At 32.7% G+C, this 22,266-nt stretch overlaps 1 protein-coding gene across 1 annotated transcript in view; it reads left to right on the top strand.

Moving 5' to 3' along the window:
* LOC144839287 (uncharacterized) overlaps positions 1–22,179 on the top strand; it is a 69,037-nt gene extending 46,858 nt beyond the window's left edge. The window contains exons 40-76 of the mRNA XM_078694603.1: positions 88–333; positions 685–930; positions 1,124–1,366; positions 1,511–1,756; positions 2,106–2,348; positions 2,507–2,755; positions 3,123–3,362; positions 4,101–4,343; positions 4,483–4,728; positions 4,958–5,203; positions 5,540–5,782; positions 5,922–6,167; positions 6,663–6,908; positions 7,692–7,937; positions 8,340–8,585; positions 9,068–9,310; positions 9,458–9,706; positions 10,244–10,483; positions 11,048–11,293; positions 11,601–11,846; positions 12,012–12,050; positions 12,417–12,523; positions 12,654–12,864; positions 13,464–13,536; positions 13,922–13,965; positions 14,341–14,595; positions 14,981–15,042; positions 15,491–15,689; positions 15,970–16,086; positions 16,321–16,443; positions 16,846–16,958; positions 17,313–17,526; positions 17,786–17,852; positions 17,936–17,997; positions 18,466–18,686; positions 20,551–20,607; positions 20,997–22,179. Coding sequence (XP_078550729.1) covers positions 88–333; positions 685–930; positions 1,124–1,366; positions 1,511–1,756; positions 2,106–2,348; positions 2,507–2,755; positions 3,123–3,362; positions 4,101–4,343; positions 4,483–4,728; positions 4,958–5,203; positions 5,540–5,782; positions 5,922–6,167; positions 6,663–6,908; positions 7,692–7,937; positions 8,340–8,585; positions 9,068–9,310; positions 9,458–9,706; positions 10,244–10,483; positions 11,048–11,293; positions 11,601–11,846; positions 12,012–12,050; positions 12,417–12,523; positions 12,654–12,864; positions 13,464–13,536; positions 13,922–13,965; positions 14,341–14,595; positions 14,981–15,042; positions 15,491–15,689; positions 15,970–16,086; positions 16,321–16,443; positions 16,846–16,958; positions 17,313–17,526; positions 17,786–17,852; positions 17,936–17,997; positions 18,466–18,686; positions 20,551–20,607; positions 20,997–21,038 — 6,905 coding nt within the window. The 3' untranslated portion in view covers positions 21,039–22,179. The remainder of the gene's footprint in view (positions 1–87; positions 334–684; positions 931–1,123; positions 1,367–1,510; positions 1,757–2,105; positions 2,349–2,506; positions 2,756–3,122; positions 3,363–4,100; positions 4,344–4,482; positions 4,729–4,957; positions 5,204–5,539; positions 5,783–5,921; positions 6,168–6,662; positions 6,909–7,691; positions 7,938–8,339; positions 8,586–9,067; positions 9,311–9,457; positions 9,707–10,243; positions 10,484–11,047; positions 11,294–11,600; positions 11,847–12,011; positions 12,051–12,416; positions 12,524–12,653; positions 12,865–13,463; positions 13,537–13,921; positions 13,966–14,340; positions 14,596–14,980; positions 15,043–15,490; positions 15,690–15,969; positions 16,087–16,320; positions 16,444–16,845; positions 16,959–17,312; positions 17,527–17,785; positions 17,853–17,935; positions 17,998–18,465; positions 18,687–20,550; positions 20,608–20,996) is intronic.
* Positions 22,180–22,266: the final 87 nt, after the last annotated feature.

Here is a 22,266-nt window from a genome sequence, read left to right as displayed (position 1 = left end):
TTCATTGCATACTTTGATTCAACCAGTGCTGCTTTCTCTCTGTTCTGTTCTCTGTTTACATTTCTGTGTACTGTATATTTTTTACAGATAATTTCGAGCCAGTAATCTTAAGCTGTCCTGATTATCCTGTCATGTCTAACACTAACCCTGGGCAAGCAACTGGAACAGCCAACTGGACCGAACCAACAGCTCTTGACAATTCAGGTTTTTTCTCCTGGGATATATCCCATCAACCACTGTCAACATTTCCAATTGGTGAAACATGGGTATCCTACAATGCAACAGACAATAGTGGTAACGCTGCTTACTGCTGGTTTGTTGTTGCTATTATTGGTAAGTATAACATTTTTTTTTAAAGCTGGAAAGCTGGCGATATCATTTTGTGTTTGTCAAAACTTGATTAGAAAAAACCAAAACATTAAAGCTGAATAGTAGTAAGGGAACTCAAAATGGAAACAGGACTCAACTCATGAACTCTTATTTTTGGCCCTGGCTGCCAGCCGATCGGATAGTAACGGGAATGAGACAGTTCAAATGACTGAGAGATTGATATATTTAGGCCTTCTTTGTTCTGTCAACCATTTCATTCACAATCAAGCAATAGCAATTGTGTTTATCTACTTAACTTAAATTCAGCCGAACTAACTAAAAGTACTCGTTTTGTCATAATTTTTGTTATAACAGATACTGAAAATCCTGTGTTTATGAACTGTCCCTTGAGTCCAATAGAAGTTTACACAAATGAAGGCCTACCATATGCCAACGTATCATGGGATGATCCTGAAACTATGGACAATTCCGGCGTGTTTACTGTCAACAAAGAGGTGTATTCTGGTGATGGGTTTTATGTTGGTTTTCACAATGTGACGATAACAGCTGTAGATGAAGATGGTAACATTGGTATCTGCTCTTTTACTATTATTGTCGAAGGTAATTGTTAATTTGTGTGTTTATGTTTTATGGTTCAAGGTCCAATAACATGTATTAATAGAAATAATAATTATGTAAAACAACAATATTAGTAGTAATAACACAAAGCCAACCAATAAGAAATAATCTGTTACGTTAAAAAGCAAAGACTTTTTGGTCATACTTTAATACTTTATTTCTTCTCTAATTTCAGATAATGAAGACCCAGAATTCAATTGCAGCCTTACTTCTGTAACAGTCGAAGTTGCTATGAACAGTTCTACTACACAAGCTGATTGGATATTAGAAGATGCTACTGATAATGTAGGCGTGGTCAGAATGACCCAGAGTCAAAACCAATCATATTACTTTGATATAGGCATGACTATGGTTACGTACAACGCTTGGGATGAAGCTGGCAATGAGGGCTCATGTTCATTTAATATATTTGTAATAGGTAATTTTTAAGAGAACTATCATTTTTACAAAGGAAAAATACAATGTTTTGATTTGCATACCTTTTTTGACAAAATAACACGTGTTGTTGAAGAACTCCACTCCTTCTGTTCTAATTTTACAAATCTTTGATAATATTTTACAGATAATTTCGAGCCAGTAATCTTAGACTGTCCTGAAAACCCTGTCATATCTAACACTGACTCTGGCCAAGCGACTGGAACAGCAAACTGGACCGAACCCACAGCTTTTGATAATTCAGGTTATTTCTCCTGGGATATATCCCATCAACCACTGTCAACATTCCCAATTGGTGAAACATGGGTATCCTACAATGCAACAGACAATAGTGATAATGTTGCTTACTGCTGGTTTGTTGTTGTTATGATTGGTAAGTATAGGCTTTAATTTTGCTCTTTCCAAAAAGAGTTTGAGAATGTAAATCATATGCCATTATTTTGTGTTTGTGTTTTTACATTTAAAATGGGATTACACAAAAATTAAATCAGTGTAGTTGAGAAACTCAAATGGAAACGTTTCTCAACATTTAACCTATAAATTATTATCTGTTGTTGCAAATCAGATGCCCACTGCTCAGTAGTGCACTGTTGTAATGTCAGTTGTGCCTAGCAAATATCAAAGCTGTTTCAATATGTACTAAAACAATCCTCACATGCTAAATGGAAGACATTTATTACAGTTAAAAATTCTAAATGGTATTTTTTCCCACCAAAATCTAGACAACGAGGCTCCCAGAATTACTTGTCCTTCCAACATCACTATGGCTTCTGATCCTAATTCACCATCAGCAGTTGTGAATTGGATGGAACCAAATGTTATGGACAACAGTGAAGAGGTTATTGTTCTTGGTCAGTCCCATTCGACAGGAAGTACCTTTTCATTTGGTGAAACAATAGTTGTATATACTGCAACTGATTCCTACAACAACACAGCAGTTTGCTCTTTTCATGTTTATATTTATGGTAAGTTTTAAATAATTTGGGACCATTTTGACATTTTGGAGAGCAGAGAAACATTTAATCATGGTAATCGAGTACACCAAGTGCTCTTCATAGAACATCTGTTACATTCCTATAAACTGTAATATGTTATAACAAATCAAACAATGAAATACTTTCAGATGATGAGCTTCCAGTGTTTACTAACTGTCCAACGTCTGCTGTCACAAATGTTCTTCCAGTTGGCCAAGCATCTATGATAGTCAACTGGACTGACATAACAGCAACTGATAACGATGGCTCAAACCCACTTGTGTCTTGTGAGCCAGAGGATGAGTCGAACTTTGATATTGGAAAATTCTTGGTTACCTGTAATGCAATTGACATGGCAGGCTTGAATGCAGTCTGTGAATTTGATGTTATCATTGCAGGTTAGTAGGTGTTCAAGACGCAAGTGTATTTATTTGCCATACACATAGTGTATACAGTATCTAACACCAGTAAGATGTTTGTTTGACATTATTACAGTGAACAGGTTAAATGATTTTGGATAGGCCGGAAGCTAATAATGATTTCATTGGTGTTTTTTTAAATATATTTTCACTGCCAAAATTTAAACACACATTTTACACCAATACACTAAACTTACTATACATATATTTCTCTCTATATTTTATCAAGTTAATTTAAATTTAATTTAATTAAAACTAGTACAGTTATGTAGTGTGAGCAACAAATTAAATAATGCATGTGTTTACTCATGTTATGAATATTTAATATTAATATTAAAATAAATAGATGAAGAGAATCCAGTTACACAATGCCCTGGAATGCAAATAGGGAATACCAATCCTGGACAACCAAACGGAAGTGTGTCATGGACAGTAACGGCTTCAGACAATTCTGGCAACTATACAATTGAAGAAACCATAACGAGTGGAGCTTTGCTTCCCATTGGAAACCACATTAATTCGGTTACTGTGACTGATCCTAGTGGCAACCAAGATAGATCTTGTTTTATTCTAATTGTTATTGAAGGTAATTTATAGAGGGTCTTCTACATGGATAATTACCTCATGCATTCATTTGAAAACTGAATTTTCAAATACAGCCATTTTTATTGAGATTCATATTCATTTAATTATTCTTTATGGAAAATCATGTCACAGAAATTTTACTGATTTTCAGTGACAACAAATACCAGGCCTGTAATATACTGAAGGTGAGGTTGGCCTATAAGAATAAGAATCGCAACATTGCTGTGCAATATTCTGTGCATATCCATTACACTTAATCACAAATTTTATATGATAAGTTACCACATCCCAACAAAGTATTTCATTAGTGTGTGCATCAAATCAGTGCTATTCTTCATAGCTTCTCATCACAGCATCAGCTAAATGTTTAGTGTAAGATTACAATTACCGGGACATTTTATTTTAATATTCTCAAAATCTTCTCAGCCGACAATGTTTAGTTGTTTGTAATTTTGGTAAGACAGTTTTGAGAACATGGACTTATAGGCCTAATTGTGTGAAAAATGGAGAGTTGCATCAATTTATTCAGTATTCAGTAAAGAGGGACTGTTTTCCTTATTTTTTTTCTTTCTTTATTTCCATTCATCATTCACAATCATAAACATACATAAATAAATCATAGTGCAAAGACACAAAAAAAAAGAATGGAAATGATGAATCTCATGATTAATTAAAACAGAGACCGTGAAGAGCAGCATTTCTGTTTTAACAATTTTGATTATTTCCTCTCTAATTTCAGATAATGAAGACCCAGAATTCAATTGCACCATTACTTCTATAACAGTTGAAGTTGGTATGAATAGTTCTACTGCACAAGCTGACTGGATATTAGTAGATGCTACTGATAATGTAGGCGTGGTCAGAATGACCCAGAGTCACAATCAATCATATTTCTTTGATATAGGCATGACTATTGTTACGTACAACGCTTGGGATGAAGCTGGCAATGAGGGCTCATGTTTCTTCTATATAATTGTAATAGGTAATTTTTAAGAGAACTGTCAAAACAATTATTTACATTTTATTTTTGGTTTGCATACTTTTTTGACAAAATAACACATGTTGTTGATACAGTCACTCCTTCTGTTCTGATTTTACACATCTGCAATAATATTTTACAGATAATTTTGAGCCAGTAATCTCTGGCTGTCCTGATTACCCTGTCATGTCTAACACTGAACCTGGAGAAGCAACTGGAACAGCCAACTGGACCGAACCCACAGCTGTTGACAATTCAGGTTATTTCTCTTGGGACATATCCCATCAACCACTGTCAATATTTCCAATTGGTGAAACATGGGTATCCTACAATGCAACAGACAATAGTGGTAACGCTGCTTACTGCTTGTTTGTTGTAGTTATTATTGGTAAGTATAGGCTTTAAGTTTACCAATTCCAATAAAGTTGGAGCTGACGGCATCATTTGTGGATGCAAGAATGTCTAGTCATTCCATATCTCTTCCTTCCGTTTTTTACTCACAATCAAATATTGAATATTAAGTTTAAATATCCTATTTAATTGTTTCTCCTACTGTTCAAAATAGTAAATGAAAGTACTTGTTTTTCCTTTCTTTATATTTTTTATCTTTTATAAAGATACTGAAAATCCTGTGTTTATGAACTGTCCCATGAGTCCATTAGAAGTTTACACAAATGAAGGCCTAGCATATGCTAATGTGTCATGGGATGATCCTGAAGCTATGGACAATTCTGGCGTGTTTACTGTTACTCAAATGGACTACCCTGGTGATGGGTTTTATGTTGGTTTTCACAATGTGATGATAACAGCTGTAGATGAAGACGGTAACATTGGTATCTGCTCTTTTACCATTATTGTCGAAGGTAAATGAAGCAAAAATTCATAAACAATCCAGGATTCTAGCACAACACTTTGCAATAACACTAATTAATTAATAATTCTTTTTTTCTGAGATAAAACAAACAGTACAGTTAGCATTTGTGGGTAGCCATAAATATTAAAATAACTAGTCTAGTGAGCTTCCTAATAGTACAGAATACCATAAATAGATGCCATAACAAATAATATTTAGTTTTAGTATTAATAACTTTTCTGAAATTAATTCCTTTGTAAGCTCGCCGAATGTGCACAGGGCTTATTACAAAGTGATGATTAGCGTTTTGTTTGCATAATTTAGTTTATGTCTTATTTATTTTCAGATAATGAAGACCCAGAATTCAATTGTAGCCTTCCTTCTGTAACAGTCAATGTTGGTATGAACAGTTCTACTGCACAAGCTGATTGGATATTAGAAGATGCTACTGATAATGTAGGCGTGGTCAGAATGATACAGAGTCACAACCAATCATATTACTTTGATATAGGCATGACCATGGTTGTGTACAATGCTTGGGATGAAGAAGGCAATGAGGGCTCATGTTCATTTAATATATTTGTAATAGGTAATTGTTAGAACTGCCATTTTACAAACAAAATTACTGTTGTTTTTGAATAATAATGAAAAAAAAACTATTTTGATGCAGCCAGTGCTGTTTTCTTTCTGTTCTGATTTTACAAATCTGTGTACTGTATACTTTACAGATAATTTCGAGCCAGTAATCTCAGGCTGTCCTGATTACACTGTCATGTCTGATACTGACTCTGGACAAGCAACTGGAACAGTCAACTGGACGGAACCCACAGCTTTTGATAATTCAGGTTATTTCTCCTGGGATATATCCCATCAACCACTGTCAACATTCCAACTTGGTGAAACATGGGTATCCTACAATGCAACAGATAATAGTGGAAACGCTGCTTACTGCTGGTTTGTTGTTGTTGTTATTGGTAAGTAATTTCACCCTTTCAATAAAGTTTGGTAAGCTGGTGCCATCATTTTTGTGTTCGTCCATCTGTGTTTCCAAATGTCAAGTAATTGACGTGGCTAACATAAACCTTGTAAACAGTTATGAAAGGGGGTGTGAAACACTTTAAAAATATCATAGAAATAAAAACTGTTCAGTAATTTATTGTTTTCTAAAAAATGATGGTTGTCTCTAATTAGCCAATCAATATGTCCCATCTCCTTCTCAGCCAAGAACTACTAAATCATCTATTTCTATCAATCTGCATATGCAAAATGTTTTTACTAAAATGTTTGGAAAGTTCATTTCTGTCCTACGCTTTAAATTTTATTTTTAAACCAGAACTTCTAGAAAACCAGAAACTTTATCAACTTAAGAACTATAGATTAAATAAAGAAGAATAATTTTAAAAACCTTTTTTGAACAATAAAACAATATTGAGTGTAGTTGAATATAATGAATATGCATTGATTTACAGATAAGGAGCCACCTGAATACATTGGATGCCCATCTAGTCCAATAGTTGAACTTGTTCCTATGGGAACGGCAAATAGAACTGTGTCATGGACAGAACCAACTGTCATGGATAATGTTGGAGTCTTCAATGAAACATCCACTCACAGACCTGGTGATGATTTTGGAATAGGAACCGTTACAGTGACTTACACAGTATTTGACGTCTTTGGGTTAAGCAGTACTTGTATGTTTGATGTAACAGTGCAAGGTATTTATTTTTTTAGTTTTCTTAAGTAATAACTTTATTACAAACCATTTCAGGATACCACCATCCTCCTTTAATAAAAATAAAATAAAAGTAATTTTAGATTGTTTCAATGCAATCAGACAGGAAAAGGGATTAGTCATTGCTTTCCGTACTAAATTCACAATTTGTGCTCTATGATCTGAACAAAAATATTTTTATGGGATCAATCAATTAGCATAAAGGCATATGTTACTATTTTTAATTCACATTAAATCCTGATATATATAATAATGTACAATATGTAAAACAGGTGCAGTATCTATACCTGATATATATAATAATAAACAAAAGTATCCACTGTCAGGCTGTGTGTTATGACATTAATTTGCATGAGACATTTTTTAGAATGTTCTAAATGAATTAGTTTTTTTGTCTGTTTTGGGTAAAACTAAGTTACATAGGCGTTTAGGATCTGGTCTATTCTGCCTTTTCTGTTTGGTTTGTACATGGCAGAAATTTGAATAAATCAATTTACTAACCAGATTACCTCTAAAGTTTTAAATTTAGTCTAGTTATGTCTGTCCTGTCTTCAAGCCTCACAGACCCACATTTTGCTTAAACCTGTGCTTCCTAAACATTTCTAGCCATTTTCTTTCTGGCAACCACCTTCCGTTTTCACTCACAAACAAATATTGAACATTACGTTTAATCTACTTCATTTTAATTTCAACCTCTCTGTTTTAACTACATACTAAAACATTATCTCTTTTTGTTAAATGTCCCAATGTTGTTATATTATTACAGATACTGAAAATCCTGTGTTTTTTAACTGCCCCATAAATCCAATAGAAGTAGACACAAATGAAGGCCTAGCATACGCCAACGTGTCATGGGATGATCCTGAACCTATGGACAATTCTGGTGTGTTTACTGTTACTCAAATGGACTACCCTGGTGACGGGTTTTATGTTGGTTTTCACAATGTGACGATAACAGCTGTAGATGAAGATGGTAACATTGGTATCTGCTCTTTTACTATTGTTGTTGAAGGTAATCTTTTAATTGTGTTTTTTTAAATAAAATGACAACAGTGTTCATTTAATTATTTCTTTATTGTTGATTTATTTTGTCAAAACCATAAATTCACAATGCAAAACATAATAACAATAGTTAATAGCATTCCAACATACAGTAAAAGATAATTCCCAGACAAAGCAAAGTGTGTTCTAATGTATCAAACTTAGTGGACTCTAAAGCTCTGTCTACACTAAACAAAAACAACACAAGTGTGATGTGCCCAAATATGGTAGTGATGCTCAAATATGGTAGTGATATGACATCATCATGTTTATATAAGGACATCACATTTTTTTTGTTACATAAATGTTGATAGTGTTGACAGAGCTTAAGAATAGATTGTAAATGTACAGTATATACAATTATATTTTACAGATAATTTCGAGCCAGTAATATCAGGCTGTCCTGATTACCCTGTCATGTCTACAACTAACCCCGGGCAAGCGACTGGAACAGCCAACTGGACCGAACCCACAGCTTTTGATAATTCAGGTTATTTCTCCTGGGATACATCCCATCAACCACTCTCAACATTTCCAATTGGTGAAACATGGGTATCCTACAATGCAACCGACAATAGTGGCAATGCTGCTTACTGCTGGTTTGTTGTTGTTATTATTGGTAAGTATAGGCTTTAAGTTTACCTTTAGTGTACGGTTTCATTTTGTGGTTGTATTTCTTGTTTACAAAATGAGTTAACCACAAATCAAGATTTCATAAGTTGAAATGTAATTAGTTGTTAGTGATGCTCCGCCCACTGCTCAGTCACTATTACAATGCATGTGCCTCAAGAGTGTATGTACCAACCCTGTGTTATAAAACAATTCACATGTGCCAAATGTAATACCTCTTTTACAAAGCGAGCTAAAAACAAACCTGTGTCTGGGTAAGTTTCTTTCTCAGTCAGGGAGAAATGGCAAGAGGCTTCCTATTTTCTAAGCGTTTATCAGTCTATATTGTTTTGACAACTCTTTGTATTATGACCATTGCTGATTTTGCCATTTTCCCTCTAACTATTGAGTACAACCCAAGTTACATAATTCCAGACCAAATTCTTCCGACCAATTCTACTAATATTTGTTTTCCTTTACAATACAATTTAGACAACGAGGCTCCCAGAATTACGTGTCCTTCCAACATCACTATGGCTTCTGATCTTAATTCACCATCGGCAGTTGTGAATTGGATGGAACCAAATGTTATGGACAACAGTGAAGAGGTTCTTGTTCCTGGCCAGTCTCATTCGACAGGAAGTACTTTTTCATTTGGTGAAACAATAGTTGTGTATACTGCAACTGATGCCTACAACAACACAGCAGTTTGCTCTTTTACAGTTTATATTTATGGTATGTTTTAAATTTGGGACCATTTTGACATTTTGGCGGAGCAGTAAAGCATGTACTTATGTCACATGTAGTTCACTGAGTGCTCTTCACAGCTGTTACATTCCTATAAACTGTTATACATTATACAAAATCAAATTATTTCCTTAGACAATGAGCTTCCAGTGTTTACTAACTGTCCAACGTCTGCTGTCACAAATGTTCTTCCAATTGGCCAAGCATCTATGATAGTCAACTGGACTGACATAACAGCTACTGATAACGATGGCTCAAACCCACTTGTGTCTTGTGAGCCAGAGGACGGATCAATCTTTTATATTGGAACATTCATGGTTACTTGTAATACTAAGGACATGGCAGGCTTGACTGCAGTCTGTCAATTTGATGTTACCGTTGCAGGTTAGTACTGTAGGTGTTCAGTGATACACATTTAGTAAATTTGCTGTATATATCTAATTATTTTAATTCATATTTTATTATTATTGTACAGTATCAAAGATATATCCTATTAAAAACAAAACAAAATAATATTAAATTGCATATTTGTTCAGATTTTAGAAAAATTATAATTATCAACAAAATCTGTTTGTTTTTACACTGAATTATGGGTATGGTAATTACTCCATGGGTACATTAAACTTCTTTTTAAATCAAAGTTGCATTGGAACCGTCGACCAGTACATTCATTCTATTGCTACAGTGAACCATATTTGAAAGTGTTATTGACACGGTCTCGTTATCACTTTTCCACAAGCTTGGATAGGTTACATCTAATGGATATTTAACTGTTTTGTAGCATTATCTTACTAAATTTAAAGTACACATTTTTGCACCAATATCTATGTTCTGTTTGACAACATTTATTATTAAAATTAAATATTAAATTGGTAACTACTGAATGTAGTGAATATTTTTATTTATATTGTTATTAAATAGATGAAGAGAATCCAGTTACACAATGCCCTGGAATGCAAACAGGGAATACCAATCCTGGACAACCAAACGGAAGTGTGTCATGGACAGTAACGGCTTCAGACAATTCTGGCAACTATACCATTGATGAAACCCTAACGAGTGGAGCTTTGCTTCCCATTGGAAACCACATTAATTCGGTTACTGTGACTGATCCTAGTGGCAACCAAGATAGATCTTGTTTTATTCTGATTGTTATTGAAGGTAATATTTAATGGATAAACTTCATCTACATTGATACTGTATTATATTTGTTTTCCGACAAAAGAAACGCAAAAGAAGCAATAAAATAAACCTCTTTATTTTATAAAAGTGGTGAGATAATAGGAATGTTAGTGTTTTCTGATGACTTGCTTTCGATTTATATAATGTATATTTTGTCATATTCTTTATGAATCTGCATCCATTTGCGTTAGTAAGACTTTAAAAAACTTAAATATTAGAGCATCTTTATATACGTGATGCAATATGACTTGGGATTTAAGGTCAATGGAAAATAAATATGATTACAATGGTGACTTTATTAAATCGTGCGCAAGCTTATTAGAGCAATTCCTGGAAATAAAGAAGATAATCTTAAAATTGAATGTAGACTGATTATATGGATTTCAAAATAATATTAAAGAAAAAAGAAATAAATATTTGATAGGTCATATACATAATTTATTACATATAACCTAATAAAATGAATATGAATTAAATGAGGGCCTGAAATTAAAACTTTGGTAAAACAAATATTAACATTACTATTTGTATTAACCAAAATAGACAATGAAGACCCTTCAATCTATTGCCCTGCCAACCAAACGTTGGAAACAAACGTTGACCTACCAACAGCATATGTGACATGGGAGAATGCAACTGCTTGGGATAACTCACTAAATGTCATGATAACATCAGATACAGCATTATCATCACCTTATAACTTTCCAATTGGGACGAGTGTTGTTGTGTACACTGCAACGGATGGTTTTGAAAACTCAGCCTCATGTGAATTTATTGTTTGGGTTGAAGGTAAGTTGTATTCAAAGTGTTCAGTTTCGAATTGACTAATAAATTATTATATCATCTCTGAAGTGCTAAACTGATTACTAAAAAGGAAATCTGCATTAATTAATTTTGAAACGACAAAGATCTCTGATAATGCGAAATAGCCGCCCCAACCGAGATTCGAACTCGTAACTTTCAGCTTGATATGTAGATGTCCTAACCATAACACCATGACATTGTTTAGAAATAAAGCATACTACAGCCAATTGGCCTAAATAAATAATGTAGAATTTTAGGAAGGACAATTAATAATTATGAATTAATTTTGCAGATACCCAGCCACCAAACATATTATCCTGTCCAAACAATACAGAACTTGTAACCATGTTTGGAAATTCAACTGTAAAATATTTCTGGGATACTCCTGTTGCCTCTGATAATTCTGGCAATGAAGTTACATTTACTTCTGACATACCCAATGGAAGTTATTTTGAGAGCGGTAACACAACAGTTACGATTACAGCTGATGACGGGAACAACAATGTAGCTTACTGTTATTTTAGTGTTACAGTTATAGGTATGAAGAGAAAAACATGTAAAAATGACATTGACAACAAAACAAGTATACTGTATGTGTAACTTTCCTACAACTGTGAATAGTAAGAATGAATGTGATGTTTATTTTAATGAATATGATTTTTCCTTGTCATTTGTTTAATTCATAATTTCATAACTTTCTCAGATGGTGGCCAACAGACTGCCTGTTCAATTACTGATACTGGTAAGTCAATCAGACAAAATATACATCATTATCTTATCACAATTTTGTAAATAAACATTGTTCTTTTTAATAAAGATAATAAAATACAACATGAAACATGAATTTGGCAACCTTAAAAAAATATTTATTTTGATGAAAAGTTACAAATTTAAATCTATACAACATGGCTACAGTAACTTGACAATAAACATAATGGCAGGATACCTATGTACAGTACAGATAAATGTATTCAACATATGTATAAAATACAATTTGGATCAGAGTCCTTGTAAATAGGTTGATAAGAACTACACAGAAGCATTAATTAATAAATATGATCTTGTATCCTTGCAAGTCAATTGAATTAATGGTTTATGTATTATTTAGGTAAAGGTTTTACTGGTCAAATGACGAATGATGGTGAATATACGGAAAAACTCTCTGATCCTTCATCAGAAGAATACAAGAATTATGCCGAGCTATGTCGTAATGCAGTAAGAGAATTAAGATATTTAATTTATCTAATAAAATGTAGTATTAATGTCACAATACATGTAGTACTGTCGCAGATTTGTTTTTTGTAATAAAATAATTTCTTTGCTGTTTACATTCCTGTGTTTCTAGACTCGTGAAGGACTTTCTAATCTGACAGATGTGTGCGATACTTTGTGTACAGAGTTCCGAAATGGAAGTATTATAGCAGAATTTGTTGTGACTGTCAATGAAATGTCAAATATAACCCAAGATATGATACAAACAGAGTTAACCAATTACATTCAGGAGAATAATGGCATGCTAGGGGAATTGGTTGTGAGCAAAATAATGATCACTGAAGGTATGCTTATTGTTGTATTGTAGTATCTTGAGAATTTACCTTTATTTTACTCCTTTTGCACCTACTCTCGTGTAACATGACATGTTGTGAAACAAGCAAAGGAAGACCATAGAAAATTATGCAAAAAGGAGTTCCAATCTTCCTAACCACCAATCTATACTATGATTTAACACAAATTTACATGAGCAGAACATGATTTAAGATGCATGAACCAATTTTCGCTGCTTATTATCAGAATAGCCACATACCATTTATGTTGAATTTGTGCTTCAAAACAAACCCAATTAAATAAGTGTGGTTGTTGACTAAACATCAATACACTAGATTTGATATACTCAGGCGGTCATCAGATAGATGCTATGGTTGTTGATCCAAAGTCAATCACATTGTTTTGTTTTGCAGCTAAAAGTTACACATTCATAATTTGTTTTTAACTATTTTTTGAAAACGCAAATTAATTCAAAATTTTTACAGAAATAAGTCTTTATATTACAATCTATCCAAAGTAACTTAAGATGGGCATTTTCATCAGGTTGTTTACATTATGATTGTTGAACTGGTCACTAGTGTCCATATTAAACTCTACATTTCCAATTTAGAAATATGTGCTGATGACTACTGCAAGAATGGAGGTGTATGCTCAGTAACTGATGATTTTAAGGGTTTATGCATGTAAGTTCAAAGGTCATTCTATTCTTCTGTCTTATAACATTGTAGATTAAGAACTCTTCAAGTTGATAGCACTTGTCGTCTGCACAAACCTGTTTCTTACCTTACCTGAGAAAACCATCACCAGAGAATTTATTGTGTTTTTATCTTTTTTATAGCCTGATTCTTTCAATATCTGACCCTTTTTTCCAATAGTACAATCAAGGTGTGCTGTGTTTGCATGCATATTTTGGATACTTTAAGAATGAACTTCTCAGTCGAATATGATTGCAGTTGCTTAAGCACACCATTCAACTAGATGTTTGTTAATAGGAATCATAACCATGCTATTAGGAATAATGTACATTTGAACTTTATTATCCATTAATGTTTGATTGTTTTATTTCAGTTGTGCAGAGCCATATGCTGGAACTACTTGCGAAGAATTAATTGGTATGTTTGAAAAATTGGGATTTGAAATTAGTAATAGGACAGAAGGTTTTTGAGACTCAATGTGTTATTCCAAGTTACCTATAAATAGGGAGTGTATCACCTGTGAGACATATACAGTACAGTTCCGCTATGTTATACCATGGATAAATGAATTAATTAATCAATCCCTCTTGGTTATACGTAGAATTGTGGATTGTGGGACAGAGGGTGTTGTGATTTCTGTTACAAATTCATTGAACTGGTAATACAGTATACTGTATGTGTTATAATTTTATGGCAATTAAGGATTAATTTAAATTGGTTTTTAGACAATTATTTGATTTAGTGATTAGACAAAGCTAAAATCACTTGTATTGTATTCCTAAATCATTACAGATTATGCACCAGTTTTTTCGGAATGTCCAGAGATCATTACGTACAATGTGCTGTCGGATTCAGCAACAGTACTTGTTAGTTGGACCGTTGCAGCCACTGATAATTCTGGTATAGTACTGAGTCTAACATCATCTCCCTACACGTCCGGCCAGTTTCGACTTAGTTCTGGAAATTATACAAATGTGGTAACAGCAGAAGATGAAAATGACAATCGAGCAATGTGTACCTTTCAAATAATTGTACAGACTGCACAGAGTAAGTTTTTAAATTAATATTTAAGTTTAGTTCAAATATTGAATATTTCTTTATAGATCTTTTTAAAACTTTTTACCATTAAATATGCATTGATTAACTTTGGTCAGAGTATCATTTCAAACATTCCTGCTGTGTTTTGGGGCAATTATCAATAACATTCGGCTTGTTGAGAAGGGATAGCATCCATTCGATCAAGTGTAAAATTTTCTTTCGAAACATGGCAACTAAAAAATGTTCGCTATTTTAAAATATTTTGGAAATATCAATTACAAACTAATTAATTAATTTCGTTTCCATTTGTCTAAAATGTCCTCAAATGTCCTAAAAGTCAATTAATTTATTTTATTCATTAAAATAGATATTAATCCCCATTTTTAATTATTAGCTACTTACCCAATTGCTGCAATAATGATATTGAGTTCAAAGAGCGACACCTTCCTTCAAGACGTAAGTATTTGACATTTCTTATATATCACAATATATATTACCTAGTCCCAAACATAATAAAATCAATTTATTTATATATTTTTATATTTTATATATGCGAAAATATGGGAAGTTGAACCACCAACTTCCTCCACACTCTTATCTCCTTTTTTTAAAGTGAAAACAGTGCAAGAGAAACCTTATATTCTCATATTTTTTGATCACCCCATAAAATTATCTAATGTGTTCAATTTAAAATAGTGAAAACTAATTTCACATCAATTTCAATAACTATTTGCTATGAAATAACTCTCATATGTAGAATATTTTTCTCAAAGGTATCAGAAATAGTTAAAATAAATCACTAAATCAAAATTAATGACAAATAAATTAACAGATAACTAGATGATAAATGCTGTTGCATTTTAATCAAAACATTTTCCAAGTTGATGACAATTTCATTCTAAAGCTTGACGATCTGTATCGTTTGACGTCACTTGCTGATGAATTTGTTGGAGTTACTTCTTCAGATGCTACTGCAGACCAAATGTCACTGACCTTTTATTTCACATCAAGCACTGTTACGGAGGACATGGTCTTGTCTGCTTTCATGGCAGTTGCTCCTTCCAATGTCTTTGGTGGCAATACTGTCACATTGTTTATTACTGGTAAGTTTGGGAGACTATACTCTTTCAATAGTGAATGTATGTATGTAGGACTGAAAATTTAATATCCCCATTTAATATCCCATCCAAAAAAAACAAGGCAATAAGAATAAATCATCAAACAATAATACTACGCCCTTTTTATCATATCCCAAAGCACCTACTTAAGATTTATTTACTAGTATACATTTTAATAAAGGTGGTATTTTAATCTTAAATAAACAAGATAGTATATAAATTCTGAATTTTCAAAATGTGGTAGGATATTTTCATCTATTTATAGGTGATGGGCCGTGTGTGGATAGCTCTTGTTCCGGAAATGGTGTCTGCATGATTATAAGTGGTACGGAATTTTCATGCACATGTAATACAGGCTGGGAGGCAGACAACTGTGATACAGGTAAGTTGAATTGGACTAAAACAAAAGATAAAAAAATAACAAGTTTTAGGACAGGTGGTAATCAATTCACAATATACACACATTATGTGTTATATAACCAAGTTTTAAAACAAGCCTTTGAGTTGAACAAACCCTAACAACCGATATTAAAGGTAATGTAAAGTATATGAAATGTAAAACAAATTATTAACATTATTTTGTAATCACTGTATTGTTTTAATTTGCTCTTTTAAGACATTAATGAGTGCACTGACAGTGGAATTTGTCCTATCGCTGGAGAGACTTGTCAAAACATTCTTGGTTCATATAGCTGTCTCTGTGCACCTGGTCAATGGAGAGTCGATGGAAAATGTACAAGTATGTACGAAAGCCTATAATGATTCCCCCAGATAATTATGTACACATCCTTTAGAATATATCTATTTTACATTGTGTGTATTATATTCTTCTAAAGCTCTGTCTACACTATCAAACTAGTTTGACAAGAAAAGTGTGATGGGCTCAAATTTTGTAGTGATATCCTTAAATATGGTAGTGATATGACATCATGTCCATATATTATGAGCACATCACATTTTTTGTCACATAGTGTTGACAGGGCTTTAAATGTGTAGACGAATCCTGTTAATTATTAAGCATCTGGATGGTCACATAAAAGGCTTAGATGTAGACATACTGCAAATGTGGACCATTTAAGCTGATTACTAAGTTTATCACTTCAATGCTATGGTAATAAGAAATGCTTTTATTTTGTTTTAGATGCTACAGAATTTATAAGTGGTTTTGTAATTACTTCAAGAGAATTTACATCTGAACTGGAAGACAAAACATCAGAAGAATACTATGCCCTGCAAGATCTACTCTTACCATTGGTATATTTATATTCAAATTATCTGTTATGATTAGACCAAACTTAATGATGTCTATTCATTACTCTTTGAATATATATTTATTTTGTATTGATTGCAATTATAAAGGAAAAATTTACCAAATCAAGCTTAAATTATCTTTATTGTGTCTTCACAAACAGGTCTTAAAAACAAAATTGGTTGCTGATTATAAAACAGAATATCAATTACCAACCTTAACAAAAACCTGAACAATCTGTCACATCAATCAAACTGCATTGACCATCGTTTCACTATTGTTTGGTAGAACTCACCACAAATCGAAATATAAATGTAGTTTGAATTTAATTAGTTGATTATAACTTTGTGCACTTTCAGTTAGAGAATGCTTTTGATGGCTTACCAGAATACCTTGGTGTAAGAATTATAGACTTCACTAATGGTAGTATCAAAGTATCCTTTGTAGTTGTGTTTGAGATCAACACCAGTACCACTGCAGCTGATGTCTTTAATGCTTTGAGTCTTGCAACTCAAGGTGGCATTCTTGCTGGTTCCACAATTGGTGTTGATGATGTTGCAGCAGTTAATACAGGTAAGCCAGGGAATCCAAGAAAGGGTTGTAGAAAAGACTAGAGGTTCTGGAGGAAACTATTTAGGTTACTATGGAGAAGAACAGGTCCTGTAGGGGAGATCAATGGATGTGGGGAGATCAATGGATGTGGTGAGATCAGGTGCTATGGGAAAAACAGGGTTCTTGCGAAGACATACCCTATTACTGCTAAAATAGCTTGTCTATGTGTGTTGTGCATACATCTCAGTATCTAATACATTTTTATTTTTTCACCGTTCAGTTTGTGTAAATTTTTGCCAGAATGGAGGGACTTGCGTGACTAACCAGCTCTACATTGAATCATGCAAGTAAGTATAAAAATGAATATTTCATATTCTGTCTTTTTTTTTTTTTTTTTTTCTTATTTTTTGTTCATATTATTTTTTTCTAGATGTCCTGATGGCTACAGTGGAGATACCTGTAACGTTGACGATGATCCAGACAGTCCTACACGTAGGTTCATGTTTTATAGAACCAACTCAATATAATAAGATAATATAAAACAAACTCCGAAAAAAGTGAGGCAAACAATTATGATTCAATATTTTGAACTTTATTTTTTTTTCTTTAATCCTGAAATGACAAATTAAGTTCGAAAAATATTGAATCATAATTGTTTGCCTTAAATTTTATATCATATTTATATCAATATTGTTAGGGTTAGACTCTATGGTTTCTGGAAAGCAACTCAACTTGTTTTGGTATAAATGATGATGGGCCGGCTAACTGCTAGTGATTTAGTTTATTTTGGTTGATCCTATTTGAATTGTGTAAATGTATATACTTTTCTTTTTATCACTAAATCAATCTTCAAAATACTGTTACTTAATTACCACATATTAGTGGTTTTATCTTTTGCTTGGTATGAAATAAAATAAAAGTGCAATTTTATAAACATTTATATTTTTCATTTTCTTTCAGCTTTAGAGGTTGTTGTAATAGTTGTTTCAGTCTCAGTGGGATTTGTCATTATTGCGATAGCTATAGTAGCAGTAGTAGCTTTCATTTCAAAATCTAGACATAGAACAATTGCAATGTACGATAATCATACAGGGCCAAGAGATCAGTTTGGCTACCGACAACGAGGTGATCATAGAAGTCAAAAGAATCCAAGGTCAAATTATTTTGGTCCAAGTCAAGAGGTAATTAAAACATTCCTCAATATCTGTCTATGATAAGTTTATAAATCATTGATAAATACAAGTCATACACAATCAATACAATCAATTATAATCAATACAATCAATACATTCAAATACAATCAATACAATCAGATAAAACCAATACATTCAAATACAATCAATACAATCGGATAAAATCAATACAATCGAATACAATAAATACAATCAATACATTCAAATACAATCAAATACACTCAATACATTCAAATACAATCAAATACAATCAATACATTCAAATACAATCAATACATTCAAATACAATCAAATACAATCAATACATTCAAATACAATTAAATACAATCTATACATTCAAATACAATCAAATACAATCAATACATTCAAATACAATCAATACATTCAAATACAATCAAATACAATCAATACATTCAAATACAATTAAATACAATCTATACATTCAAATACAATCAAATACAATCAATATATTCAAATACAATCAATACATTCAAATACAATCAATACATTCAAATACAATCAATACATTCAAATACAATCAAATACAATCAATACATTCAAATACAATTAAATACAATCTATACATTCAAATACAATCAAATACAATCAATACATTCAAATACAATCTATACATTCAAATACAATTAAATACAATCAATACATTCAAATACAATCAAATACAATCAATACATTCAAATACAATCAATACATCATGATAATATTGCTGAACTGTTTATCATTCATTGCAGGAATTTGGGCGATTAACTTTAAGAGAAAAAAATGACGAAATAAGCATTTAAAATAAAAAACTGAATCAAGGGTATATATCACTTTATTTCAAAAAAACAAATTTCATACCATTTGTAACATTCAGATTCAAGAGGCTAAATTGCAGTTACAAGTATAACAATATAAACATTAATATTTCATTTACAAATTATCTAGATATTATCACCATGTGTAATGCGGATGAAGGTTAATTAGAGGATGTAATGGTTAAAGCCCCCTTCCCTACGTTTTTTAGATCTAATTTAAGATCACAAACTATATTTAATGTAAAAATAATACTTTATGGTCCTATTGCGATAACTTTTTTCGTCTTTAAACGGTTAAAAATGTGAAAAATAAGTCGATTCTAATAATTATAGCGGCCCGCTATAAATCCCAAAATGCATTGCGCGCAGATTGATATTTTTGTTTTTCACCTGTAATTCGCCCACTTTTCGATCGATCGTGAGGCCGAAACAAATGGAAGACTCCTAACTTTTCAGCGAAAATACCGGGTTTTCCCCAATTTGTATCAACGGAGTCTGGCAAAAATAGAAAGACAATTAATGCAGCAACTATACAACGTCAGGCTAGGTATATAGCTAGCGTATGATGTTCGTACGTTACCGATGTTTACCAGCTAGGCCTACAAAACTAAGCCTAGCTAGGCTAGGCCTAAGACCGTCCACGAGAGGTCGATCGCCGCGAGCTACTTAGGTAGTGCATTGTTTCTCACTTTTTATCATAATTTACCATAAAACGTACATTTAAGACAAGGAATGACATGGTTTAATGTTTTTGGATCACGGGCATTTTAGGTACCGGGCTTTTTTATAGGGTTATTCCATTCGAAAAAATAGGGGTGCATTGTGTATTAAATCGTGGATTTAAAGTGATATATATGTATTATTTTCCAAAAAACGTCCAAAATTGCAGGGAAGGGGTCTTTAAAAAATGAGTAAACCTGTTTGATACGATTAGTTTCATGTGCACATGGGTAGAACACCCAAAAACCTATCACAATGGATTTTAGCAAGAGGCATACCTTGTATGAAGATTGATTTTTTTTCCCTCTTTCTTCCAGCAATTTTCAACTCCATATATGGCAACAGGGGACGAGGAACTGTCTATGTCATACAGCGTAAGTTTGTTTGTAAAAGTTAATTTTAGTTCAGTTTCCTGGACTTTCTGCATTCTCACTCCTGAGGACGATCAAAGTATATTGATCGAAACGTCGAGAAACTCAACAGTTCTTTTCAGAACTAATACACGTGGTGTACCGCAAACTTTATATCAACATTCGATTTCGCCATGCAAACCTTGAAACAATATAGTTCACATTTATTTAGCCAAAAGCAACATGGACCTTACAGAAGGAAAAAAAGTATTTAAAAAGAATAATTAAAAAAAGCTGAATAAACAATTAATGCACATAGGACTAAGTAACTACAAAACAAATAATCTCATCAATAATTCTACACTTCTTCTGATTAATATTTTATTAATAAATAATAATGATTTTTCTTGCAGTCTGACTCGTATGATAAAAGATTGCCGTCTGACTACTTCTAGATGCTGAAAATGGGGAATTCATGTAGTAGCTAAGGCTGCATTATTAGTTCATGAATGTTCAGATAAACAATATTGGCATAGACAAAATTTTACTCTGCTCTTCTGTTCAGCCTACGGTCGTATCGTACACGGCTTACAACTTCATATGTTTTGCCTTAAGCTCTGTCTACACTATCAAACTAGTTTGACAAAAAAAGTGTGATGTGTCCAAATATAATAGTGATATGCCCAAATATGGTAGTGATTTGATGTTTTGTCACACATAATATTTGATTGTGTAGACCAGGGAAGAGTTAACTCTTCCCTGGTGTAGACAGAGCATTAGTTATCACTGATGACAGTTTTGCATAACATGTTTGCTTCTCCTCTACACCCTAGTCTAGGTTATGAACGGTGATTGGAATTAAATTGAAAAAGACAATATTTGGCACACATGGCATATCATATGTTTAATCAGTCACCTACACATCCACGTCAAATAGTGATAATGGGAAATTAAGTGTTCCGAGAGCCGTTTTAATTTAAAAGTTAGCCAGAGCCTTTTTCGATAGGCTATAAATAGAAAGTTACCGAACATTTCGAGCGACGCGAGTTCTGACTTCCGTATTTTATAGGCTGTCTAAATTTCCTTTTTAACTCGTTTATATTAAATTATATTGCTGTTTAATTGATTTCTGTGTATTAGGAACATTTATATTAAACAAAAACCACAACAGTACCAATTTTTGTTGATTATGGATTCATTTATTCGAATTCTAAGATAAACGTCTAAGCCAAGTGTAAGCGTAAACAAAGCGAGTCATACGACGAAAACAAGAAAGTGAAAACTAACTAGTTTGTTAAAATAGTTAACATTAATTTGGAACTTTTAAATGAAATTCTGAAAATGGTATAATATAGTCTTATATGTATTTTATAAGATTTCCAAAAATAAGCTTGGTGTTATTTTCCAAACAAATTCTATAAGGAGTTAAATATAGGTCTGTTTTAAGCGAAAGCACGGTGCGCGTAGGCCTAGGGAGACGCGGCAGGGCTGGAATAATCGTTTTCTTAGGCGAAGAGAATGAGGGAAGATGCGCTTCATCATTGGCCCCTCGATTGTTATTCTTGTTAAGTGGCTGATTCATAATCTTAAAATATGAGGACAAAGGGCTTATAAATTTTGAAATAAAGTGTTGAACTTTCATTTTTCTTAAAATTATTAAGAATTGGGTGAAGTGGGTGGGGG

The sequence above is a fragment of the Antedon bifida genome, chromosome 4, assembly GCF_963402885.1.
Source record: "Antedon bifida chromosome 4, ecAntBifi1.1, whole genome shotgun sequence".
NCBI lineage: Eukaryota > Metazoa > Echinodermata > Crinoidea > Comatulida > Antedonidae > Antedon > Antedon bifida.
The sequence above is the reverse complement of the archived record's forward strand: the minus strand, read 5'-3'. Positions and strand labels throughout refer to the sequence as shown.